Raw genomic sequence first — 27,458 nt, 5'->3', positions numbered from 1 at the left:
TTATTTCAACTGCGTCAGACCAACACGGTTACCTACCTGAATCTAGTCTGATATGTCATTCTGTCGTGTCAAGGGTGGTCCTTTTGCAATTCCTCTTAATTTCTAAAAATTTGCTGCCACTTGTTTCCGAAATGTATGTAACAGCTCTGTTTGCTTTCCCACCAATGTGTGGACTCTCTCCCACGTGCTTCGTATGACTTATGTTTCAGCCACGAGGCCACCTGGGATGTGCCATCAGAATGAGTTCCAGTGTCAGTCGGATGGCAACTGTATCCCTGCCAACTGGGAATGTGATGGGCACCCCGACTGTGTGGATGGCTCAGATGAGCATCATCGGTGCCCACCCAGGACCTGCCCTCCTTCCCTTTTCCACTGTGACAATGGGAACTGCATCTACCGTGCTTGGGTCTGTGATGGTGACAACGACTGCCGCGATATGAGTGACGAGAGGGACTGCCCCACTCAGCCTTTCCGGTGCCCCAGCTGGCAGTGGCAGTGTCCTGGCCACAGCATGTGTGTAAACCTCAGCAGAGTATGTGACAATCTTGCCGACTGCCCTAATGGAGCCGATGAATCGCCCTTGTGTAGTAAGTTACTTTTTTTAAGGGCAAATGCAGAATGGACCTGCAAGATGCCTGGATATTGGATAGGGCAGGAAAATCCTAGGTTCAGCCTATTCTGTTTCATAGGGTCATTGTGAAAGGTAAAATGGCAAGTGGGACTGCCACTTTCTGTCTGCTTTTTAATTTAATTTGTTATTTTTTGCTATGCACATAAAGTTGAATGTGGCCAAGTTAAATGTGCATAAATTGTGGGCAATTACATGGCCCCACCATAATTTGCAGGCCTTTGGCAACTGTGCAAGACTGTGAGTATGCTCCTTATTTGCAGAAGTGCTTCGGTTAATATGTTAAATGTGTTTCAAACTTTGCTTATATCTTCAAATACTTGTTAAATTCACTGTCTATGAGATTGGGACATAATCAGTAGTTTCTTTTAATTAAAATTAAATTTCATCCGGTCTTTAATGTTTTCTGTACAATTTCTAACTTTTATCTGATGATAATCTCAAAAAATGGCAAGCAGACAGAAGTCGTGTTTGTGATGATTACTGTCAGTGTTGATTTACACTTAATCCTAACTTCTTCCTTTCTTTCCTCCTTTTTTTCTAATCAATGCACATTCTCAGATGAGCCTCAGCCAGGTAGGAGTCTAAAGCATGCAAGATTAATATTTTGATACCAAATTGCATTTGTTAACCAAGGGCTTGTTTACGGAAACAGGTATTCCTGAGAAGGTTTCAAAGACTGGATTTGGGTTTGGGTTTTTTTCTGAACCGGCAAACTTTATTAAGGGTTGTTGAGTTGAGGAGGAAACTCCAGAAAGTGGCAGCCATGTATTCATCCTCAATAGCTTAGTGGACTGCATTATTTCAGATAAATCTCTGCTCACTTGGGCATCTTTAGAATTTTATGTGTGCATGCAAAGGGAGTGCTTTCATATGTGCACATGAAACCAGCTGATTTTTCATTCTAACTATAGGCTCTTCTGTCACATCAGATATCTCTGTGGGTATTCCCTCAACTTTCAGGATCATTTTGTGAGGTTTTTTTTGGGGGGGGGGCATTTAACAGGATGAGGTAGAAAACAATTGCAGAAAACACTTGGTACATGTTCACCATACCCAATCCTCTCTATCACAGCCACAGTCATTTAAAAGGGTTCAAAGGGGAGCCAAAAATTATGTACTATCCATATGTTCTTGTCCTCACTTCAAGTTATCTTCAAATTGACACCTTGAGCTTTTGGGGGGATAGAAAGAAACAGCAACTCAGCTTTAAACTACACCAAACCTGTATTCTTCTCTCTGCATACCTGATTATGTAAAAATAAGCCTCCAGTTACCACAATTCCTAATTCTGGTATTAAACCATTCCTTTTTATGTGCTAGTGGTGGGAGAGGGTGGGAAATCCAGGTTCCTTTTGAGCTTCTTGCAGCCTACAGCCTACATTTAGACTCCTAAATTTATCCATTTTTGTGTTAAAACAGTGATGGGGAACCTGTGGTCCTCCAGATGTTGCCAGACTCCCCAACTCTCATCAGACTCAGCCAAGATAGCTGATGGTTAAGAATGATGGGTTTTTTTTAGTCCATCAACACCTGAAGGTCCACAGGTTCACCGCCTCTGCTGCTAAAGAAAAAAAATGTAGATTTTAGACTTTACACTAGCAGAGGGATTGGGACCCAGGTGGCGCTGTGGGTTAAACCACAGAGTCTAGGGCTTGCTGATCAGAAGGTCGGCGGTTCGAATCCCTGCCACGGGGTGAGCTCCCGTTGCTCGGTCCCAGCTCCTGCCCACCTAGCAGTTCGAAAGCACGTCAAAGTGCAAGTAGATAAATAGGTACCGCTCCAGCGGGAAGGTAAACGGCGTTTCCGTGCGCTGCTCTGGTTCGCCAGAAGCGGCTTTGTCATGCTGGCCACATGACCCGGAAGCTGTCTGCGGACAAACGCCGGCTCCCTTGGCCTATAAAGCGAGATGAGCGCCGCAACCCCAGAGTCGGACACGACTGGACCTGATGGTCAGGGGTCCCTTTACCTTTACCTTTACTAGCAGAGGGAAGTGACCTGCTAGAGTATATGAATATGTTTGAAAGGATCATGAAGTAAAAGGCGAATTATTTTGACTTTGCATCTCATCATCAGAACATCCAATACCATTTTTTCCTCAATTAGTTTGTGGGGAGTGGGAGGTGGGGAGAACTCATATAGGCAGCAAAGGATTTGTGGTTCATTTGTGGAAACCATAGCTGGGACTTTGAGGTAATGTTTTCCTTATTTATTTATTTATTTTTTAAAAAGAGCTAGGATGGCTTTCTGTCTATCAGTTTTCTTGCTATGCCATTTGAGGATTCTGAGAACCGGCTGTTATTTTCAGATGCCTGTTAGCTGACGATATCTTCCAAAATATCTTTCTGCTTCTGCTACTACATGGATGGCATTTCAGCAATGACAGCCCACAGGAAAAGCGGGCCTTCCGTGCTGGCTATAAGTGATAATACCTGCCAAATTGGCTCAGAATTTACCTCAAACATGTTAGTTATATGTATACATATCAATATACATTCCTTTTACTTATAACTTATTTAGTGCAGGGATGTGGCACTTGTGGCCCTCTAGATATTGTTGAATTTCCAACTTCCCCAGCCAGGGAAGATGGGAGTTGGGAGCCTAATTGTAATATATGGAGGCCCCGGGTTCCCCAATCTCTCCTCCTACATGAGAGCAGGCACAGTTGCTTTGCATTTGCTACAACTCCCTTTTCTATATTTTAGGGGAATTGAGAGGTTTTCGTGCCTGCTGGTTTATGTCCCTCTTCCATTTATTTGCAGACCAGGAGAGCTGTGCGGATAATAATGCCGGATGCACACACGACTGTATCCAAGGCCCCTTTGGCGCTCAGTGTTCTTGTCCTTTTGGGTACCAGCTGGCCAACGACTCCAAAACATGCGAAGACATCAACGAATGTGACCCTCCAGGGTTTTGCAGCCAGCACTGCCACAACGAACGAGGGTCTTCCAGATGTTACTGTGATGATGGTTATGTGTTAGAGCCCAATGGGAGGACTTGCAAAGTAGCAGGTGAGGAAGGCAATGATAAGTCCATAAAGACAAGTGCACACGTAGATCCCCATGTCCCTAGCTATCCTGTGGCCTTGGCAAAAGTTTGTCCACTGTTAAGTCACTTGAAACATATTAGGAGATTTCCCCAGCCCGAGTAATAGAATTGTAGAGTTGAAAGGGACTGTGAGGATCTTTTAGTTCAACTTGCTGCAATGCAAGGAATCTTTTGCCCAACATGGGGCTCAAACCCATGACCCTGAGATTAAGTCTCATGCTTTACTGACTGAGCTAACCCTTAGAGGCCTCTGTAGCATATGGTCTGCCGCTGAGTTCCTGTCACAAAGTGAGGCCTCTACTAATCCAGGGGTGGCAATTTTATGACTTGGCTTTTTCTCCAGCAGGTTTTTGTTTTTTTAAAAAACTTTTGCAGAATTTACTTGACTTTGCCTGTTTTTGCAGAATTTGGGAATCTCCTCTTGTTGGTGGCAAGCCGTAACCAAATTGTTGTTGACAACATAACTTCCCACGCGCAGCACATTTATTCTTTGGTTCGCGATGGAAGGAACATTGTCGCGGTTGATTTTGATTCGGTTACTGATCGAATCTTTTGGTCTGACACCACACAGGACAAGATCTGGACTGCATACCAGAATGGGACAGACAGGAAAGTAGTAAGTCTCTCATGGAACGTAGACACTGGTCGCATGTCCAGATTGCATGGCGCTCCTGTGTGTGTGTTCACTTCTTCACTTGCGCTGTAGCTAACTTCTTTACAGATGTTCATGCAGTGCACAGATGTTGAAATGGTGGAGCCAGCTATTTTCATTTGTGTGATGCATGAAGGGACTTACTCCCATGGCAAACGTCATTGTTTGCGTTCCTTGGACCCAGTGGAGTGAAAAGTGTTGCACAAAGGCATGTGTTGACCTCTGCGATTTCCCCAGATGTGGGAAATTTGATGGCATAAGTTGTGGTAGACCCACCTCTCACAGTGCCCTGCTTTAGCACTTGTTATGTATGTACGCTGTTGGGAAAGAGAGTAGAAAACAGCTCTGTTATGCACTGTGGGGATAAACCTGCATGACTGCTAGATTGGGTAGAGGATTTGCTTGTTTTATTTGATGTCTGTCTCTTGTTTCAATCCGCAAGGGTCTCAAAGGCAGCTTTCATTTTCTTGATGCTTGCAAATTTTTGAATGAATCCGTCTCTAAGGGTTTTGTACAGCAGTTTTACTTCCAGCACACTGCTGGGTAGATTCTTCCCGTAATAAAGGAAACAAGCTAAAAATGCACAGGGCACTATATTTCTTAGTAAGTAATTGATAGTACTTGTGACTTTTGTTTAACCCTTTGCTACTGCAGAGCCAAGTCATCTTGCTTTTACTTGAGCTATTAATGTATCTTTAACATTACTCAAATACTATCCCAATATGAGAGCAGGCCAACCGCTTCCAGCCATAAGCCATTTGTTTGTAGGAGTAGTTTTAGAATAGCAATGAATCGTTTCATTGCAGTGAATTAGTCTCTTTGGGAACATGAGTTACACAGCATAGCTCTCTTTTTGCTGTCAATAAGAACGAAGCTGCTTCTTTTCTTTTCCATAGACTGTTCATTAATTTTCACTCAATTTGGCTGTAGCAAACTGCAAGAGCACTAACTTGTTCCTTCGTGGTTTCCGGCAGGTATTTGACAGTGGTGTTACCGTAACAGAAAGCATCGCAGTGGACTGGGTAGGCCGCAATCTTTACTGGACAGACTTCGTTCTTGAGACAATCGAGGTCTCCAGACTCGATGGGAGTCACAGGACCGTGCTGATCAGTGAAAACGTAACAAACCCAAGGGGACTAGTGTTAGATCCCAGGACAGAGTAAGGTTTTCTCCTTTTTTTCAAAAGGCACCTTTGGACGATGGGATACTTGCTTCCTTGGGAAGGGCAATTTAGCAAAGAGTTACTGAATGAACGAGCTGTAGTGTTATATCATCATTTGCTGGTATTTGTATGAGGTGTAGTGGTCAAGTGACTTGACCACATTCCCAGAAGTTGTCGTTGAGTTCTCCTAGAAGTGTTGTCCAAAGCTTAACCTAAGCAAAGTACGCAGATTGAAATCTGTGGGTTTTGGATCAGACTGACTGTCTTATGCCACTTGGACACTTCCGGTTCATCCCATTGTTAAGCAGCTCCTTATACAGGGAATGTGAAATTCATAGGACATTAGGTGTAGTTCTGGCTACGTTCTATGGTCCTCCTATTCCATAGGCTGTAGGAAATGGTCTGACCCAACCATGCCAGCCCAATAAACCCAACTCTTTGGCCAGCTTGGGTTAGTCATCATAGATACATTTAGCAAACACTTTTTATTGTTTGCATGGTATATTTGAAAATGCATCAGCCACTTATTTACATAAGAGATTATTTGAAGAGTTGACGGGCTTTACAATCCCGACTTCATATATTCTCCATGAACTCTGTTATGTTAGTTCAACTTTAGAAACAGTGGAGCATTCTGGAGAGTTAGCAGCTTGCTGGGCCTGCTCCAAGAGCAGAAATGCTGTTTTCCTTCAACCTAGATGCTATTTTTTTTTGCTCCTTGTTTTCCATAGACAGTAAGTTTTGAGAAAAGGGGTCAAGGGACATAAGGACATGAGGGCTGTAACACCTTGCTCTGCATGTATTTTTTTTGAAAGAGTATATGCTTCTCTCTCTTTTTTTGCAAATGCAGGATCTTTCCCTCCTCTGCACAATTTATATATTTACTGACAACTGAGGTTTATATTCTTTGACTCCTTTGTTTAGAACAGTGTTTTTCAACCTTTTTTGGGCAAAGGCACACTTGTTTCATGAAAAAAATCACGAGGCACACCACCATTAGAAAATGGTAAAAAAATTAACTCTGTGCCTATATTGACTATATATAAAGTAATTTTTCAATTTTTCCCACGGCACACCAGACAACATCTCGCGGCACACTAGTGTGCCGCGGAACAGTGGTTGAAAAACACTGGTTTAGAACAGGCATAGGCAAACTCTGCCCTCCAGATGTTTTGAGACTACAATTCCCATCATCCCTGACCACTGGTCCTGTTAGCTAGGGATGATGGGAGTTGTAGTCCCAAAACATCTGGAGGGCCAAGTTTGCCTTTGCCTGGTTTAGAAGCAGTTAGCTCCATTTCTTTCAGGTCTGGGGTTCTTGTGGAAATGTATTAAATCAACTTGGTGTCGGAACCACAGCAAGCATCTTGACAAAGTCTAGTTTAATTAATGTGGTTGCTTATTACATTTCTGAAGCCCTGACGAGGCTGTTTTCAAGGCTGAAACTAGGGGCAATGTGCGATGACAAGTGTTTCTAGGTAGGGCTGTCCGAACTCTGCCCTAAAAATAGAGAAATTAGGCAGAAAATAGCCCCATTTGGGCCCCAAGGAAAGCTGGGCAGGGGACTAAGGCCGAGGGAATGGCTTACCTTAAGACCACCTAAGCTCTTGGCAGAGGCGAGATTCAAACCAGGGACTTCCTGGCCCGTGGCGCTCTCTCTTAGCCATTACACTATACCAACTTGCAGTTCACCAAAAGCAGCTTTTGAGAATGAGGTCCTTTGACATTTACGACTGTACCAATGCTACCATTGTTCCTGCGCTCAATCACTTGTTTTCCACAGTGCTCACGTGATGTTCTGGACAGACTGGGGCCGGAATCCCCGAATTGAAAGAGCAAGCATGGATGGCACATTACGAACCACCATCGTCAGTAAAAAGATCTATTGGCCCAATGGACTTTCCATTGATTACCCAAACAGGCTGCTGTATTTTGCCGATGCCTATCTCGACTACATTGATTTCTGTGATTACAATGGAAACAACAGGCACCAGGTGGTGGCAAGTGACTTGGTACGAAAAGGAAAAAACCAAGAAAAGGGGCCGGGGGTGCAGGGTGTGACCGTGGACTACCATAAAGTGCAAATGGCTTCTGTGTTCTTCTGTGGTGAGGCAGCACAGTCTTCTGACATTACTCCAAAACTCTTCCGTCCAAGTCCAACACCTGTCCACTGCACCATGACAGATTTCTGAAGCCATTAGCCTACAATATACAGTGGTACCCCGCTAGACGAATGCCTCGCAAGACGAAAAACTCGCTAGACGAAGGCATTCGTCTAGCGGAAGGCTGCCCCGCAAGACGAAAAAGTCTATGGGGCTGCCTCGCAAGACGAAAAATTTTCGTCTTTTTTTTTTTTCGTTTTGCGGAGCGCGGCTGTCATTGCCGCTCCGCAAGACGAAAAACCCGCTAGACGAAAATTTTCGCAGAACGAATTATTTTCGTCTAGCGGGGCACCACTGTATTGCTTAAAAGTCCTGTGACTTGCTATCTAGTTCCTGTATGTGATGCAGTGCTTGGAGGAGGAAGAACATAGGGCCACTTTGTCTTGTAGGTGTTGGCTTAAAGCTGACAAAGCCTATTGAACTTAAAAAGACTAATACATTTGCAGAATTTAGACATCCCACTGTATTGTGATTTGTGCATATTGTAGTTTGGGACCCCAAAACATGGCTTTCATAAGAAGAGAACTATTCAGTCTAAGCACAAAAGAGCAAAACTGAGGAGTGAGGCTTACATGATTTCTTTCTTTTTCTTTTCGGAATAAATTTGATTAGGGTTTATAGAGAAAACTAACAAAACAGTATCAAATATTGTTTCCTCTGTTTTATCCAAACTAAGACTTTGATTTAAATACAATTAAAACTTAAAGAAAAAGAAGGGAAAGAGAAAGAAATAAGGATAAAGAGAGAAATATAGAAATAGAAAAGAGGTTAAAAGAGAGTGGGGAATAAAATCCAGAAGGTAAGGGATTCCTGATTCTTTGTCCTTCCACTATTAACAATATTCACGTCATCCCCTCCAATATAAGACCCAACAAAGCCACTTTCTATAAACAAACATCATCTTCAATCCTGAAATCCAGATGTCATTATTTCTTTTTCTTTTTCACTCAAAAGGTCAATGAGAGGTTTCCAATCTTTAACAAATGTTAACAATGGCTTTTCTCTGATTAAACATGTCAGTTAAAGATGTCAACATCTCTCAGCTAAGTCCGTTAATTTTAACAGCCATTCTTCCATTGCTGGCAATAATGGGTCCTTCCATCTTTGTGCATAGCATATAAAAGTTCCACTGCCTGCAGGGGCTAACAAATCAAGGTTGAATCCTGACAAGACAGAAGTACTGTTTTTGAGGGACAGGAGGCGGGCAGGTGTGGAGGACTCCCTGGTCCTGAATGGGGTAAATGTGCCCCTGAAGGACCAGGTGCACAGCCTAGAAGTCATTTTGGACTCACAGCTGTCCATGGAGGTACAGGTTAATTCTATATCCAGGGCAGCTGTCTACCAGCTCCATCTGGTATGCAGGCTGAGACCCTACCTGCCCTCGGACTGTCTCGCCAGAGTGGTGCATGCTCTAGTTATCTCTCGCTTGGATTACTGCAGTGCGCTCTATGTGGGGATACCTTTGAAGGTGAGCCGGAGACTACATCTAATCCAGAATGCGGCAGCTAGACTGGTGACTGGGAGCGGCCGCCAAGACCACATAACACTGGTCTTGAAAGACCTACATTGGCTCCCAGTATGTTTCCAAGCACAATTCAAAGTGTTGGTGCTGACCTTTAAAGCCCTAAACGGCCTTGGTCCAGTATACCTGAAGGAGTGTCTCCACCCCATTGTTCTGCCCGGACACTGAGGTCCAGTGCCGAGGGCCTTCTGGTGGTTCCATCACTACGAGAAGCCAAGTTACAGGGAACCAGGCAGAGGGCCTTCGCGGTAGTGGCACCCGTCCTGTGGAATGCCCTCCCATCAGATGTCGAAGAGAAAAACAACTACCAGACTTTTAGAAGACATCTGAAGGCAGCCCTGTTTAGGGAAGCTTTTAATGTTTAATAGATGATTGCATTTTAATGTTCTGTTGGAAGCCGCCCAGAGTGGCTGGGGTATAAATAAAGTATTATTATTATTATTATTATTATTATTATTATTATTATTATTATATTTCCTCATATTTTATCAGGTCATGGGAGAAATTACACTTGAGAGTAGATGTAAAGATTTCTGTGCTGTGCCACTTATTATGGATACCAGTAACAACTGTAATAGCAACAGTGTTAAGATAAAAGCGAGGCCTTTGCCCTTTTTTTAGGTGTTGCGGCATCCTCACGCGCTGACCCTTTTTGAAGATTTTGTATACTGGACGGACCGATACACCCACCGAGTACTTCGAGCCAACAAGTGGCATGGAAGAAATCAAACCGTGATGGTTTATAATATCCACCAGCCTCTGGGCATTGTTGCAGTTCATCCTGTGAAGCAGCCGGCCGGTAAGCTCAGCCAGTTACGATTTTGCAACAGAAAAGCGAAACCATCCAGTGTAAATATTAGTAGACATCAAGAATATTTTGGACACTTCCAACTATGATGATGGGCAAACTCTCCAGGGCCACAGCGCTAAAGCAGGGGTGGGAAAGAGGGTCCAGCTTCTGCAGGCCATTTTGACATGTGGGTGGGATTGTCCATCTGTCAATCCCCTGATGTCACAATGATGTCAGGTCTTCTTTTTTTTCTTTTTTTCTTTTTTAAAAGTACAGGCCCAGCTCCAACTGTTAGGAGACCCTTAGAAAACTACTGTTCCCAGCATGATTGTTAAAGTGGTGTAAGGATGCTTTGAATGATTGGTATGGATGAGGTGCATGAGTACAAGGAGTTAAGAGAAAGCAGACCTATTTAAAGGGCCTCATGAGCAGCTTGCCTCCCAAATCCCTACTGTTGTTCTAAAAGTATAGGTTTTATTTTTATTTTTATTTTTAAAAGGTTTTTATTAGGGTTTATAAAGTAAAATGCAAAGATCATTGTCAAATATCTTTTTTTGTCCAAACTAAAATGAGAAAGGAAGGAAGGAAGAAGAGATAGAGAAAAAGGAATAAAAAATATTTAAGAGTGAGAGAGATTAGGTAAGAACCTAAAGACCTCCCAATTCTTCGTCTGTCTGCTATAGATAAACATTATTCACTCCATCCACTCCAGTATAATCTAAAAATATAGGTTTTCAATGCAAACCAGGATTCTGGGACATAGTACTGAGACACCATCAATAACTAGTTTTAGCTTGATGTAAAAAGCCAGATGTGACAAACCAGTGGTCTTGCTTAATTCCCTCATTTAACATCATGCCATGCTACTTCTCTGCTTTTTTCCAATTTATCTTATCAATGCTTTTATTTTTTTTCTCTCTCTCAGGTATCAATTTTTGCAGCTCATCCCCCTGCAGCCACCTGTGCTTGCTTTCTGCATCAGGACCGCGGTTTTATTCTTGCGCCTGCCCGTCTGGCTGGACTCTCTCCCCTGATCATGTGAACTGCATGAGAGGTGGGGTCACGGGAACTGTAGCTGGAGAGAAAAAGAAAACCATAAAACATGCTACTGACTTCCCTAGTCCCCGTCTGGTATTTCAGCAGAGAATAGGGGAGCAAATCTCCCAGATTTTGTTGTTATCGTTTTCAGGAAACAATCTGCATAACCCTGCGAAAATGCAGTTTATAAAATATGACCTCCATACCTGAATCAGTAGGCATGTATTTTGGAAACATTTCAGACTTTGCGTTACATGCATTTAATATGTGTAGGACTCCACATTCTGTAGAGTTTTCTGCTATACACTGAAAACATATTATGATAAATGTTAAAGTGTTGAGTCAATTGGACATGATAATGCACAAGAATACCTAACTTCCTTGTAGATGCTCTTGCAGGCTGTGGGTCATGAGACTTCAATAGGATAGATTCCCATGGGATTTGAGCATCCTTACTGGATGCTTAACACTGCAATCCTATGACTCCATACCTGGGACTAAGCATCTCTGGAAACAGTGGCTTGGAGCCTAAGGTTCCCTTTTCTCTGGGAGAATGAGCTTCTTCAATGGAAGAAGCGATGGAAGGACTTCTTTCCACTGATGGAAAGACCCTTTTGGATCCAGCCCAGCAGGACTCAGCTTCTGAGTTAACATGCACTGCACAGTGGTTTTAACAGAGGAGAGCAGTTCTTAGCAAACACAAGTATTGCACATTCTCATTCAGGATTTGGAAAGAATGGGGGACTTGACCTTTCCCCCCTGCAGAGATTGATTGGGACTCTAATCCTTGCTGACATTGTTTAGTTCAGCTTGCCAACAAGAAACTTTCAGCAACTGCACTGAGCTGCCTTTTGCTTGCATTGTTTTCTTTTCACCACAGTGATATTGTTTAAGTCTGCAGGGCTAATTGGTGGGGCCAATACTGCAAACCGTCATGGTGACAGAAAAGCACAAAGTCCCAAGCACCGTTTTCTTGTTTTTTAATCACCACATGGCAGTTTGATCCATGATATGCAACCCTTGAACATTTTTGTGTTTCCCTCCTTTCACTTTGAAGCTGCGAAAACCATTTTTTGCTCCCCACCCCCCCACCCCTTTTTAAGCAGTAGAGCTGTGCAGTAATATGGTGGTCTGGGTCTCTTAATATGCAAGCAGTTCAGAATTTCAGGACCCTTTTGAACATTAGGCCTCTGCGATAGGCCGCACTTTGATCTCTGAAGGGCTGCTTGGGGAGAGAAAAGTATCTGCTATTGGAGTTGACTTCATGCTTCCAAGTCAAAAAATAGGGCAACAGCTGCTGAAACACAGAGTAGCTGCAAAGGTGGCAAAGACTTGAGTCTCTCTTGGATGCCGATTTCAAGTGTACTGCTCCAAAATTAGTGCTTTGAGGACATGGATGCCTTATAGGAAGGGACCAAAGCTCAGTGGTGGAGAGACACACCTTTTATGTTAAAGGTTTCAGGTTTGATCCCAGGCATCTCCATTAAAATTAAATGAAAAGACCTCTGCTGCAGAGCTTGGAGAGCCACTGTTAGTCAGAGTCAATAATACTGGGCTGGGTGCACAAATATAAAACATTCTCCTTTGCTCATACATGTGTTTCAATGAGCTGAATTTCCCCCAGAAATTAACATGCCAGAGAATTACATTTTCTTATTTTTAGGAAATACAGTAGAGTAAAATTTTGCTGCTTATGATGCTGTTTTGCAGTCGAGGAGCCGTTCCTTATAGCTGTAAGAGACAACATAATTTACGGTATTTCTCTGAACCCCGAGGAGAAGACCAATGATGCAATGGTTCCAATAGCAGGAGTGCAGAATGGATATGATGTTGACTTCGACGACTCGGAACAGATGATCTACTGGGTTGAAAATCCAGTAAGCAAAATGCAGTTGCTTTGTATAGCTGTTGGTTGGAAACGCTCTACTTTGTAAAACTGGTGTAAGGAATAGATGCTTTCTCTCAGGGGCCGGCAAAATTTTTTAGCTGCAGGCTGCTCCACTGTCCTTCAGACCTTGTGGTGGGCTGGAGAAGCGGCACCGGGGGCGGGGGGAGCTGGAAGAAGAGGAGAGGTGGGCAAGTAGTCCTCCTCCCCACCCCCCACCCCAGCCCCAGCTGCTGTGCTTACATTCCCAGGGGCCGCCGCCACCGCTCCTGCTGCTTCTTGTGGGTAGGCAGAGTGAGCTCGTCCGCTCCGCTCTCTGGCCCACAGGAGCACCAGGGTGGCGGCGGCGGGAAGATGAGGGGCACAAAAGGGCTGGCTTCAGAGAGGGGCTGCTTAAAATGGTGCTCAGCCCAGCCCCCTTCCTCCTCTAGGCAGGGCAGGGAGAAGCCAGGAGGAGGGAGGGAGGAGTCACTGCCACGGTATGTGTGAAAGGGAAATGGGGGGTGGGGTGGCGCAGCCCGAACAAACAGAATCCCTATGCTGATCCGCAGGCCGGACCCTGAAGACAATTGGGCCTGATCCGGCCCTCGGCCTTAGTTTGCTGACCCCTGCTTTAGCTAGTAGGTAGGCATACTGACTTGTACTTTGCCTGTTTTACCACCCTGTGCTTGGTAGGTAGGCAAACACCGTCTTGTGAAGCAGGTCATTCATTACAATCAATTACAAAAGCCTAATTCATTATTTGGCTTGCTTGGAAGAGCTGCCAAATGTCATGCTTGCAAATTTTTTAAAATTATTTTATTATTAACTGCACTTGTAACTCCTATTTTAGCTGAAAGAGCCCCCTATGGTGGCAAACTATATCAAGGTCACATTCATGCACAATGAGTTGCATTCAGCTAAGTCGTGCTCAGAGTAGACTCACTGAAGTTAACGAACCCAAATTAGATGTGTCCATAAGCTTCAGTGGGTCTACGCGGAGTAGGACTAGCATTTAAACCACCTGGCTTCCCCCAGAGAATCCTGGGAACTTTAGTTTGTGTAGCTCTGTGAGGGGTAAACTGCGGTTCTCTGGATTCTTTGCATTTGGAGCCTCCTTTTCTCTCTACCCCTGATTCTTTACCATATCACTGTTTAGGACCGGCACATTTATTTTCATTTATCAGACAGTAGCTGCCATCCTAATTACACTTCCTTGGGAGTTTGTGCAGTGGGACAAACTTCTGTGTATAGAAAGTGTCTAATTTGAGGGCTTTATTTTATTTGGTTCCTAAGGATATTCCTCCTTAGAGCTTGTAACACTCATGATACACACATGCAAGGCGTTTAGTGCTTATTCTACTCTCAGCATTTGTTTTTTTTTCTATCTTCAGGGTGAAATTCATAGAGTGAAGTCAGACGGTACAAACAGGACAATATTTGCCCCAGCATCTATTGTTGGTTCACCTATAGGCCTTGCTTTAGACTGGATATCTGGAAATCTGTACTACAATAACCCTGCCACACAATCCATTGAGGTAAGCCATTACATCATCAGGATAACAATTTTAGGATCAAAAAAATACTTTTGTTCAACACCTCAGCTACCATATTTTACGCTCCATAAGACGCACTTTTTCCCTCCTAAAATGGGGGGAGGCGGTGGAGGTGTTGGTGGATCGTGCCAGCAGCTCCGTGAACGGAGCTGCTGGCACGATCCACCAACACCCCCTTCGCTTCCCGCCGCCTCCCCCCATCCCCCGTCGCGTTCGGCGGGACGTGGGGGGAAGCGAAGGGGATGTTCACGGAGCTGCTGGCACGATCCACCAACACCTCCGCCGCCTCCCCCCACGTCCCGCCGAACGCGACGGGGGATGGGGGGAGGCGGCGGGGAGCAAAGGGGATGTTGGTGGATCGTGCCAGCAGCTCCGTGAACGGAGCTGCTAGCACGAACCACCAACATCTCTGCTGCCTCCCCCCATCCCCCGCCGTATTAGGCGGGAGGTGGGGGGAGGCAGCTGCGATGCCTGCTTTTGGGATCGGTGGGCGGCAGGGAGGTTGGTAGAGGATTTCCTCCACCACCCCACGCGCTGCCCGCCAATCCCAAAAGCAGGCTTTTGGGATCGGTGCAAGGCATGGGATGGTGGAGGAAACAGCGGGGATGCTGCTGCTTTCTCCACCACCCTGGCCCCGACGCCAAAAGCAGGCTTATCCCCTGTTGCTTTAAAGGGACATGGGGAGGAGGGGAGAAACCTTCTCCCCTCGTCCCCATGTCCCTTTAAGGAAGCAGGGATGAGCCGCTGTGAAGGGAGAAGGGGCTTCCCCTCCAGCGCTCCCCTCCGTGTTTTTTAGAGGAGGAAAACCAGGAAAATATTTTTTTCCTGGTTTTTCCCCTTTAAAAAACAAGTGCGTCTTGTGGTCCGGAGCGCCTTATGGACCGAAAAATACGGTAAGTTGCTTACAAGTTCACTGCTGCGCCAACAAGTGTGCAAATTGCGATTTAAAGTGCCTTCCTTAATTCCTGCGCCATACGGTTCGTTTGGTAGGTACTGACGCTCCACAGAGAAATAATTTATCGAAAAACACTAATCACCAATGATGGTACTGCTGCAGGATCTGGAAGGCCAGTTGGTATAACCTTGGATCCCATTCATGGGTAAGTTCAATAAATTGTTTCTGGCTCTACGAAGGTTTTATATTCCTGGCTACCTGGAATCCTTTAGAAAGTTGGATGGCGCATTGTATGTTCCCTTCTGGAAATGCCTAGCCAAGCTGGTGCTGAATGTATTGCACTGCTTTCCTTTCAACCACATCAGTAAAGCCAAGAGGGGGATCTTGACATCTGGGCAATCCAGGACCTCCATACACACTGGCCAGGCTTATGTCCCCGGGAGGTCACTTTCCTGCTTTCCTAAGGAAAGCTGAGACAAACCAACTCCAAAGCACAGTTTATGAAGCTGGCTTCTTTCAACTAACCATACTTAAATTTAACCACAGGTTCCGGTTTGAACAACACATTAAACTGAGGAGGCTTCCGGTCTCTTTGTGGCCAAGAGAGGGAAGCAGAAGCCAACAAGCCTGAGGGTTACTGCGGCTTGTAATTATAGCACTAAGCCATTCAGTTTAGCATTAGGTCCAAACACCACCTGTAGTAAAACGTGTCGTTTTGTGCTAATATAAAATGAGGAGTGTTGTTATACGCGCTTCAATAAGAAGCCCACAAAGCAATTCTATGAAGGGCCTACTCAGAAGAAAGTCTGAGGCCATAGGAGCCTGCTGTTGGGTCGGTGTGCATAGGATTGCAACCACAATGCCAAACCTCAGTCTAAATGCATACACAGGCACATTGGTTACTGAAAACCCTCATTTCCTGCTTTCTTGATGGTTGAAATAACATTACGTTGCAGGAAGCTGTATTGGACGGACCATGGAACTGACAGTGGGGTCCCAGCCAAGATTGGCAGTGCAAATATGGATGGCTCAGGTATCCAAACCCTCTTCACTGGTAATCTGGACCATGTGGAGTTTATCACCATTGACATCAAGGAACAAAAGCTGTACTGGCCAGTCACAAGCACCGGAGTGGTATGTATGCACATATAAACTTGGGTATGTTTGTGTGCCTGACTTCTGCTGCTTATCACAGCCAAAGAGTTATGAGCTTTAAAACAGAAATGATGAGGTGGTTAACATTGAGGAGGGAAGAAATGGATCCATCACAAAGCATCCAGTGTGTAGCTTTGGGTAGCTCTGGAATAAATTCTGCATTACAAATTTTTAGCGGATGATTAATTTCCAGAGTCAATAGGAATGCTTAGCAGAATGATTCTGTGCATGTCTACCCACGGAATTAGGTCCCATGGTATCCAGTGGAGCTTACACTTCTGTTTATATGATCCAAATGGCTTTTATTTGGGGTGACTTTTGGGTTTTTCTGAGAACCTTTCAGTCGTAACTGGGAGGGAGGAGGAATATTAATTGCCAGACCCAGACATACTTTAGTTTCAGGCATGGAATTCTTGCGGACAGAGATCTGACTTTGCAGTCAGTTGTAATACAGTCCGTGTCCTTTACCTCCTAGATTGAACGAGGGAACGTGGATGGCACTAATCGGATAACGCTGGTTGTTCACCTCTCTCACCCGTGGGGAGTGGCGATCTATGGTTCTTTCCTGTACTACACTGACCGGGATTATGAGGTCATTGAGCGGGTTGACAAGTCCACAGGAGCAAACAAAGTGGTGTTGAGAGACAACGTTTCAGGACTGAAATGCCTCCGGGTGTATTATCGAGACAGTGAGTATAAGATGTCACCTGTGAGAAGGTTTCACAAATTCTTAATTTTGAATAACCATTGAGCTTGTTCCTCAGCACCAAGTACAATGCTTTAAATAATAGCTAAATAAACAAAACCCCAGAGGGAACAAGTCTTAACTACAGTTGTGTGGTTTTTTTTTACCTGTGCAGGTAAAAGCGTCAGATTACTGGATTGGGGTTGGATTAGCTATCCAGATTTAGCTGGGGCAGTTGGAAGGAAGAACTTGTCATTTCAGCTGTACATTTATTGGTTTATTTTAAAAGCTTTTATGAAACCAAACCAGCCTGTTTTGACTCTTGTGGAACATTATGATTTTATTGTATTTTTAAAACACCCTATCAAATCCATTAAAGTTATCAGAGTGAAAATAAAATAAAATCTCACTTGCTTAAAACGTAGCAGCCTCAAGCAACACTCCTGCAGCCCACTGAGCCATGGTCACAGACAGCAAGCCCACCTGACGAGCTGTGTTTCCATCTTTTTACTAAGGACAGGTAGAGAGACTTCCAAGTGGGCTTCCCTGACAAGAGAACTCCACAACCATGGCCGTAGATCTTACAAATTTCCAAATATAATTCTTCTCTCATATATGTTTATTGTTGGTCCATATAGTGGGAGTTAAATTCACTTGCGGCAATCTGTTGTTACTTTTGGATTTCTTTAAAAATACGTTTTCTTTTTTTACTAGTGGCTTGGGAAGGTTCTTACTTCATTTACAATCCAAGATTACTGTTCCCTTTTTTTGTTACTGCTTCAGGGTGCTCATGACTTGGTGTTAAATGTTGGTTCCTATGTGTTCTTCTCTCTCCCTGTTTTATAGATTCTGCTGGTTCCTCAAACGGCTGCAGCAACAACCCTGGGACTTGTCAGCAGCTGTGCCTGCCTGTGCCTGGTGGGCTCTTCTCTTGTGCCTGTGCTACTGGGTTTCAGTTAAACCCGGACAACAGGACCTGCTCCCCTTACAGCTCCTTTGCCGTCGTTTCCATGTTGTCTGCAATTAAAGGCTTTAGCTTAGAGGCATCTGACCATTCTGAAGCCATGGTCCCCATGGCAGGAAGAGGTAGGTTGAGATTACAGGAGACAAAGCAAAATCCTTTTATGCTTAATGCCATAATCTACTGTTGCAGATGGATAATGCCTCCTGTGTCTTTCCTGTAAAACGCATATATTTAATGTCCTGAGTCTAAAAGTCGGGTGCACAGACCAGCTAAGCAGAAGCATTTCGATTTAAGCCGATTTACCTTCAGTGAAAATAGGCTGGAAACTACAAAGCCTGGGACATGGAAACAGAGGGCAGATTCAAATTCTAGTAATTGTATAGCAGTGATACACAGGGAGACCATGACACAGGGATGCCTTCCTCCTTGACCATTGGCCATGCTGGTTGGGGTTGTATTCCAACAATATCTGGAGAGCCACAGGGTCTTCCTCCCTACTGTAGCATTGTAAACGTCCTCACCATGTACCCAATCAAATGCATAGTTTCTACACAATTGCTACAGAGGCCACAAGTATTGGAGTGGAAGTTGTCCATGTTATTGGGACAAAACACATTGATAAGTGGTTTCAGGTGTTAAATACTCTCTGTGGAACATCACGTCAGCATGTCTGTAAAGTGTACAAAATCAGGTGCTGACTGAACACAAGGAAGACTTCCAGAAGAGAGCCCCAGGGGAGCTGGTGCACCGGGAATGACCTAGACTGAGATCTTATTAAACAGGATCTAGGCCAGTGTTTCCCAAACTTGGGTCTCCAGCTGTTTTTGGACTACAGTTCCCATCATCCCTGATCACTGGTCCTGCTAGCAAGGGATGATGGGAGTTGTAGTCTAAAAACAGCTGGAGACGTAAGTTTGGGAAACACTGGTAGGTGCTACAGTCTTTTCTGGTTGTCAGCCAGGCCCTGATCTGCATAGGCATTTACACAGACTTCCCTTTCCTTCTGAGAAGCCTTGTTTGACTAGCTCAGCACTTTTCTGGTGCCTCTGGAGTTCCTGTCTAGCTCATTGTTTCTTCTGCTCTTGTATTCCTGAGGTTTTCCACCCTGTGGTCCGTGATGTAGCTGGAAGTTCAGGCAACCAGTATGGAGTCCTCTGGTGCCACAAGTGGAGTGCTGGCACCCAGAGGCTCTGCGTGAACGGTGGGCTCCTTGAGAGTTGTTGACAGTGTCAGGGTTCATTGGGATCTTAGCTTTTCCATTACCTAAGCAGTGCATTTTAATACAATGAATTAAATGAACTGCTCCCTTATTCACTATTTTTCAGGGAGAAACGCGCTACATGTGGATGTCCACATGCCTTCTGGTTTCATTTACTGGTGTGACTTCAGCAGCAGAACTCCGTCTCAGAATGCAATACGCAAAATCAAGCCAGATGGTTCTTACTTTAGGAACGTCATCACAAATGGCATAGGACTCAATGGAATCCGTGGTATTGCAATTGATTGGGTAGCTGGTCAGTATTACTGCTGCTTAACAAACTTGTTTATGTCACTTATCTTTCAGAAGTACTTATGCCAAGAATCAAGTAACATGAAGAATAATTATAATGACCCATTATAGCAGGGATGCGAAACCTCCAGCTTAAGGGTCAAATGTAGCCTGCCAAAGGTTTCAGCTTGACCCATGAGGCTATTTCGCCCAAACTGTGTCCTGCCCACCTGTCAAAGTTGGCCTGCAATGGTGGGGACAAATAAGGATCCAGCCTGCAGAGGAGAAGGGGGAGAGGAGCCTGAGACTCACTGGGGCTTGTTCCTGTAATGTTAAAAAATGGTTTAGCATTACATATGAATGCGGGCAATTGAAAATTCAAGTGAAACAATGTGAAATCTGTGAATCTAAGGCTGGCCCTGGAAGGATGTGTGTAGGAAGACACAAGTACAGCTCCTTGTAACGCTGCAGGAAGAGCCAGGGAAACTGCCTTTACCATGGTTTGCTGAGTAAAGATGTAAAATTTAATCATGCAAACCACAAAGTTTGCAAATCCAGTTCAAACCCAACTGATTTGTGGGCATCTGTTAACCCATGGTTTAGGTATTCAGATGTAACACTTTTTTTTTAGTATGTTGGAAACTGATGTAAGAGTTTGACCCTAAAAAGTGGTTGAAATAAACAGCTTAAATAAATTATGATTAAGAAAAATCTGATTAAAATCAACAACATTACAGGACCATGCTGAAAAATTATATACTGTACTTTCTGTACTAGGTTATCATACTAGACTTTAGTGTTTTGTTTTGTTTCATTTCATTGCACATAGGAAATCTCTATTTTACCAATGCATTCCTGACTGAGACATTTGTAGAAGTTCTTCGTTTAAATACGTCTTATCGCCGCGTTCTGCTTAAAACCACTGTGGATATGCCGAGGCATATTGTAGTCGACCCCAAAAACAGATTCCTCTTTTGGGCAGACTATGGACAGAACCCCAAAATAGAACGTGCCCTTCTTGACTGCACTAACAGGACTGTGCTGGTCTCTGAAGGCATTGTGACCCCACGTGGCTTAGCAGTAGATCACAGCAACGGATACATTTATTGGGTGGACGACTCTTTAGACATGATTGCAAGAATCCCGCATGACGGCGGAGAGCCTGAGATCGTCCGCTACGGCAGCCGTTATCCAACTCCCTATGGCATTACTATTTTTGAAAATTCTATGATTTGGGTGGATAGAAACTTGAAGAAAATCTTCCAAGCCAGCAAAGAGCCAGGCAATAGCGAGCCGCCAACAGTTATAAGAGACAACATCGATTGGCTGAGGGATGTTACCATTTACAACAGCCATTATCAGTCGCTGTCGCCTGCCGACATCAACAACAACCCCTGCCTAGAGAACAATGGAGGCTGTTCTCACCTGTGCTTTGCACTACCTGATTTGCAAGCGCCAAAATGCGGGTGTGCGTTTGGATTCCTAGAAAGCGACGGCAAGAGGTGTTCTGTCTCGACGGACAACTACCTGATCTTTGCTTTGGAGAACGCCATTAGCAGCATCCATCTGGACCCTGAGAATCACAGCCCTCCGTTTCGTACAATGAACGTATTGAGGACTGCAGTAGCTCTGGACTACGACAGTGTGAACAACGTGATCTACTTCACTCAAAGCTCTCCTGCAGGCACAGGAAGAATCAGTTATGTTAGTATCTTCTCAGGAACGGGTAACCCCACTGTAGTGGCATCAGGTAAATATGACTAAACATCAGAAACCAGCAATTTTATTGTGGCCTAGTCTTATAAATATTTACTACTCAGATGAAAGTTCAAAGTGATCCAGAGTGATCTGGTGAACATTGTATACTTGACACTCTAAAAGCTTTTGATAAGACTCCTAAGTAAGCTTTAGTAGTCATGGGATAAGAGGACAGGTCTTCTTATGGATCAGTAACTGGTTAACTTACAGGAAGCATAGAAGAGGAGTACATCACAGCTTTCCAAACTGTGTCGTGACATGTTAGTGCGCCAACTGCAGTGTGTAGGTGTGTCACACGAATGCTCCCCGTGTTCCTGGGGCTGGAAAGGGTTAGTTGAACCTCCAGTTTGTTAGTAAAACTGAATTACCGCAATCATGAAATGATGCAAAACTGAATTACTGTGTCACGAAATGATGCGTGTCCAAAAAGTGTGTCACCAACTTGAAAAGTTTGGAAAGCTCTGGTGTAGATGATCTTGTGGTAGGGGTCAGTGTGAGGTAGCTAAATTTGGTGATGGCACCATATTGTTTTGCGGTAAAAAATCAAGCGGGTATTCCAATGAGCAGTCTTCCCAGATACAGTAATGGGGCCTGAACTGTCAATGACTGACCAGGAAAGAGATCTGGAGGTGAATAGCTTAACGCAAGTCCCATTAAAGACTGTTGAAGCTTTAATAAGAACAGTTTTGGTGCATCTTAAAGTGGTTTTCACGTAGGGATTTATTTGTTCCCTCTATTGTATTGCTCTCTGCGTCTTAAGATTTGGGAACTCCAGATGGCATCGCCTTTGACTGGATCAACAACAGGCTTTATTACAGCGACTATCTAAATCAGACTATCAGTTCAATGGCTGTGAATGGCTCTAATCGCTCTGTGGTGGCCCGTGTTCCACGACCAAGGGCCATCGTCTTGGATCCTTGCCGAGGGTAAGTTATAATTTTTAAGTGATGGGAAAATGGATGCCCATTTCTGTATAGCTTGTTGTCTCTCTGACTAGCATTAATATAGGAGTTTTTGTTTGTTTTTGTTTTTTTAATATCCAGTTCTTCTTTGTGAAGAAGGATTGCTTAGGGACGCCTTCCCTTAACTGGTGATTTTCTAACTTCCGGCAGCTCCGGCAGGGCCAGTTGCCAAGGATGATGAGACTTGTAGTCTAAAACATTTTCTCAGAACCAGATTGCTGAAAGCTGGTTGACAACTTTTCCAGCAAAGGCACTGACATAGTCCTCCAAGCCAAGGCACATAAGAAGATGCAATCTAATCCACCCCCCATAAACACTCCCAACTTCTTTTTCTTACTTATAGATGTCTTACTAATGTATTTTAATTCTAATGTATTTTAATAATTTGTTGGAAGCCGCCCAGAATGGCCAGGGAGACCCAGCCAGATGGGCAGGGTACAATAAACAAATTATTATTATTATTATTATTATTATTATTATTATTATTATTATTATTATTATTATTATTAATTACTGTTTCAGGTGAAGATGAGTTTCTTTACTGTCTCTGACCCCTTTTTCCAATTGTCAACTGTATTGTCAATTAGGTACATGTACTGGACCGACTGGAGTTCCAGTGCTAAGATAGAGCGAGCCACACTTGGAGGGAACTTCAGGACCGCCATTGTAAGCACCAACTTAGTATGGCCAAATGGACTTACCCTTGACTATGAGGAACAGCAGCTGTATTGGGCTGATGCAAGCTTGTACGTATTTTGTGTTCCATTTGCTTACTGTTCGTGCTGTATGTTTTACCGTTAGGCTTTCTCAACTTCTGCATAAGGTCCTTGGTTTAAATAATATGCAGCTGTTTATTAATGTAGAAACCGCATCGAGAGTAAACACTAATGATTCCAAGTGTTTTAGAAAGGTTAATAATGCAAATTAACCTTTAGAAAGGTTAATAATGCTCAACAATATCTGGTTTTCAACATCATGATCAGCTAAACAGCATGATATACGGATATATCACAATATCTGAAATAGGGATGTAACCAAGTAGAGATGAACGGGGTAATGATCTGGTGGCGGCTTCTACTTAGGCATCTAAAACTGATAGTTTTTACTTACCTTTAGCATATTGTTACAAGTGTTATTTTATAGTACAGAGCAAAAGGGGCAGCAGGAATCATGATATGAGCCACTTCATGGTTTTTTCCCATATCACAATTTTTTTTACATAGCACACAAACGTTGTGATTTGCGATATATCGCCATGTCAAATATTATGAAACCATTATGTGGACTACATACCGGTTTTGGATGATGTATCGATACATCACCCAGCCCTAATGTGAATGCTCATGTAATGGCTATAGCAGGGGCTCCCAAACTATGGTCCATGAGCTTCATTTGGGTGACGCATGACATTGGTGTGGATTTGTGGTGGAAGGTGAGAGACAGAACATTTAATATGAATTAAATGTTCATATTACTTTTTAATTGCATTTCTTGTGGCTTCTCTTATTTCCTAACATTTTTATCGTATTGTATTACAATTTGCAGTCTGTGGAATTTGAAAGATAGAAAAAATAAAATAAGCCATAAAATACTTTTAAAAAATCACCCAGAATTTAGTGCAGCTCATTGCAATTCCCACAGCAGACAGAAAAAAAAGCATTTAGAGAGTCTCAGCGACTTTCAAGTGGTCTGTGGGGAAGAGAGATTGGAGACCACTGAATATATGTCGCAGGAGAGTCCTGAAACTAACAATGGATAGTTCTTCAGCATCTTAAAGACTGACAGATTTAACAAAGACCTAGGCTGTATCTTTCAACATCCCAATGGGGTCTGTAGACACTTAGTCGCATGGAATGTTACAGGCTCATGGTTTGTGTTGAAACGCTAACATGTCCTACTTGTTTTAGGCAGAGGATTGAGCGTAGCTCCACTACGGGTGCGGATCGTGAAATTATTATTAGCACTGCCCTGTATCCATTTGCAATGACCCTCTTTGATCAGCACATTTACTGGACAGACTGGAATACCCGAAGCATTTACCGCGCCAACAAATATGATGGGTCGGATCAGATGGTTATGATCTCGAACCTGCCCTACAGACCAATGGATATTCATGTTTGGGCCAAAAGCAAGCAACAGCAGTGCACCAATCCATGTAACCAATTCAGTGGCGGTTGTAGTCACATCTGTGTTCCAGGTAAGATATTTCACGGTGCATTTAATTAAAATGCACATTGTAGCGGAGTACTGGGTTTCAGCAAAGCATCCGATCGGCGGAAGAAATTATTATTTTAAAGGCTTGCACACTAATGGAATTTTGGCTTGGACCACCTTATAACTTGGTACAAACAAAGCTAAGCCATGGCAAAACCAAACCATACCTGAGGCTGAAATAATAAACTAGACATACTGAATCAGCCCGTTTAGTATGGTATTGGCTGCTCTGACTTGCAGCATCTCTCCAGCATACCAGACAGAGATCTTTCTCATCATCTGCTACCTGATCCTTTTAATATGCATGGAGGTGTCGTGGATTGAACCTGCATACTGTCTACCGCTGAGAATAAAATAATAGAATTGTAGAGTTGGAAGGTGCCCCAAGGGTCATCTCATCCAACCCCCTGAAATGCAGGAATCTCAGCTAAAGCATCCATGACAGATGGCCATCCAACCTCTGCTTAAAAACTTCCAAGGAAGGAGAGCCCACAACCTCCGGAATGAGTCTGTTCATTGTCGAACAGTTGTTACTGTCAGAAAGCTGTTCCTGATGCTTAGTCAGAATCTCCTTCCTTGTAACTCGGAGCCATTGGTTCGAGCTCCTGCCCTGGAGATCAGGCGAAAACAAGCTTGTTCCATCTTCCATGTGACAGCCCCTTAGATATTTCTCTCCTATTTCCAGACAAGACTTACTGCATTGTCAGGGGAACATGCAGCATTCACTTAGGCTGGGCACACAGTACAGCTTTAATTCCGGGCACTGTAGTTCATTAAGGATAGCTGGGAATTGTAACTCGGTGAGGGGTAAACTGCACCGCTCAGAATTCTTTGAGGGAAACAATGTGCCTCAAAGATGCAGTGTGTGCACTGAGACTGCTGGAATGCCTCAAAGCAGTTGTAATACACCCGCACAGCAAATGCAAGTTAGTAATACCTTCCTCTTCTCATAATGGGGCACTGGCCCTAGGAACCCACTGTGGAGAGTTGTGGGCAGGCAGGAACCATTTTTCAGATGCACTGGGTGACAGTGGTGGGTGGGTATGAACACAATCCTCTGTGCTTTACAGCTCTGAGTAGCTCAAAATGTCATTGGTCTGAAGAAGTATTGACTGTTAATACGGGAATGCTATTTTCCTCAAAATTGTACTCCAGTTTCACCATTGTAGTCATAAGCCCAGGACATCAACATTTCCCCGTTTTTTTCCCATTTTTCAAAATTGCTGTCTTGTGTATGTCTGCTTTGAAGCCAGTGATTAAATTCCCACTGGTTCCAAATGGAGGAGAATTCAGTTAGTGCTAAGCAGATTTGAAAACTTAACTTGGCACAGCTGCCATGTTACGTTCAGCAGCAAAAGACCTGAAGAGACCCTTCTTATATGCTGACAAAAACTCTAATATTTGCAGTCCTGAAAATCCTAACTCTGCAGTGGACTCATTATCAGAAAAGTGGCTTTGTACTTTAGGGTACAAAGTTAATGGATGGAGTCCCTTGTGCTGTAAAGGAACCTACTTTTTAAAAAAACAAAATAAAAGATAAAAAAATTCCTTCCAGTAGCACCTTAGAGACCAATTAAGTTTGTTCTTGGTTTGAGCTTTCGTGTGCAGCACACTTCTTCAGATACACTGAAACAGAAGTCTCCAGAAGTCACCCTTATATATAGTGAGAGAGTGGGGAGGGGTATTACTCAGAAGGGTGGTGGGAATGGGTGATTGGCTGATAGGTGTGGAAAACCTGTTGACGACTGTTAACGATTGCAATTGGTCTAATAGGAAAAGGCAAGGAGTGATTTTTTAAAATTATTTTTAAAATTATTTTTTAAAATTTAATTTTTAATTTAATTTTGTTTTGACTATGGCAGACCAACACGGCTACCTACCTGTAACTTGAACTACTTTTTTGTGTGTGCGTAAACTAACATTCTGGGGAAAGTCTTATGTAGAGATGTTGGCCTGTTATCCTTTTCTTGTTGTAATTAAATACAGGTCCAACTGGGGCCGAGTGTCAGTGCCCTTCTGAAGGACACTGGTATTTAGCCAATAACAACAAGCATTGTATTGTGGACAATGGCACCAGGTGTGGAGAAGGGCTCTTCACCTGTCTGAATGGCCGGTGCATCTCAGAACGCTGGAAGTGTGACAACGATAATGACTGTGGGGATGGCAGTGACGAACTGGAAAGTGTGTGTGGTAAGCACTTCAATAATCGAATCAAGCTCTCACCCAGTTGCTGTTGATTTTGGTGTGGGAGGTGGAAACATTTTGGAAAAAGTTCGAGACATAACCAATATGCGTTTGGTCAGAGAACCATTGGGCTTGTGAACAGGGCTTTGTACAAGAGCTGATCTCATTCAGAATGTATTTTTTTAGTGTAAAAATGAACAATTAAAACTCTCCTTTGGTTACTATGAAGGACATGACAGCAGTGTTGAAATTACAATTACCTTGTTCAATTTGAACATTGTAGAGAAAAATAACTGATTTCCAGACGAGCTGGGAAGTATCTGCCCAACTGAGAAAAAGTCTACACGTGTGAGACTTGGGGATGAGAAGCTCTTTGGAGTAGAAGATGTCCTTAAATAATTCACTAACAATTAAACATTTCTTAAGACTGTTTCTTCCTCAAAGATTTTGCAAAGTTAGTACTCTTAAGCCACCACTCCACTCTATGAAATCCATTGGGTGCATAAATCCATCCTGGTAGGACGGTTCTCCATGCTGAGCAAGCAAGGAGGGAGAAAAAAGGCAGGGGGAGGGTGCATCTGAAAACCCCTTTCTCCTAACACTCAAGTTATAGAATTGGGAGTAGATCCACAAAGTGAAATAAAAGTTGTGTTTTCCATTGATTTTTTAATGGCAATGCGGCCTTGTAACTTTAGGGCAGTGTCTTACCTAGGAGCCCCAAATAAAATAT

The 27,458-nt window shown here is 43.7% G+C and overlaps 1 protein-coding gene across 3 annotated transcripts in view; it reads left to right on the top strand.

Moving 5' to 3' along the window:
- LRP2 (LDL receptor related protein 2) overlaps window positions 1-27,458 on the top strand; it is a 143,174-nt gene that overhangs the window by 61,549 nt on the left and 54,167 nt on the right. For 2 of the 3 annotated variants that reach the window (XM_033166648.1, XM_033166639.1), the window contains exons 11-30: window positions 210-587; window positions 1,190-1,204; window positions 3,391-3,639; window positions 4,081-4,292; window positions 5,303-5,487; window positions 7,274-7,502; window positions 9,796-9,973; window positions 10,890-11,018; window positions 12,713-12,879; window positions 14,261-14,404; window positions 15,413-15,522; window positions 16,274-16,451; window positions 16,948-17,161; window positions 18,004-18,243; window positions 19,447-19,635; window positions 20,440-21,360; window positions 22,129-22,294; window positions 22,918-23,076; window positions 24,238-24,527; window positions 26,531-26,734. In XM_033166648.1, coding sequence (XP_033022539.1) covers window positions 210-587; window positions 1,190-1,204; window positions 3,391-3,639; window positions 4,081-4,292; window positions 5,303-5,487; window positions 7,274-7,502; window positions 9,796-9,973; window positions 10,890-11,018; window positions 12,713-12,879; window positions 14,261-14,404; window positions 15,413-15,522; window positions 16,274-16,451; window positions 16,948-17,161; window positions 18,004-18,243; window positions 19,447-19,635; window positions 20,440-21,360; window positions 22,129-22,294; window positions 22,918-23,076; window positions 24,238-24,527; window positions 26,531-26,734 — 4,557 coding nt within the window. The remainder of the gene's footprint in view (window positions 1-209; window positions 588-1,189; window positions 1,205-3,390; window positions 3,640-4,080; window positions 4,293-5,302; window positions 5,488-7,273; window positions 7,503-9,795; window positions 9,974-10,889; window positions 11,019-12,712; window positions 12,880-14,260; window positions 14,405-15,412; window positions 15,523-16,273; window positions 16,452-16,947; window positions 17,162-18,003; window positions 18,244-19,446; window positions 19,636-20,439; window positions 21,361-22,128; window positions 22,295-22,917; window positions 23,077-24,237; window positions 24,528-26,530; window positions 26,735-27,458) is intronic. The other variant, XM_033166659.1, reaches the window with a different exon arrangement.

This window comes from Lacerta agilis, chromosome 1 (assembly GCF_009819535.1).
Source record: "Lacerta agilis isolate rLacAgi1 chromosome 1, rLacAgi1.pri, whole genome shotgun sequence".
NCBI classification, from domain to species: Eukaryota; Metazoa; Chordata; class Lepidosauria; order Squamata; family Lacertidae; genus Lacerta; species Lacerta agilis.
The sequence above is the reverse complement of the archived record's forward strand: the minus strand, read 5'-3'. Positions and strand labels throughout refer to the sequence as shown.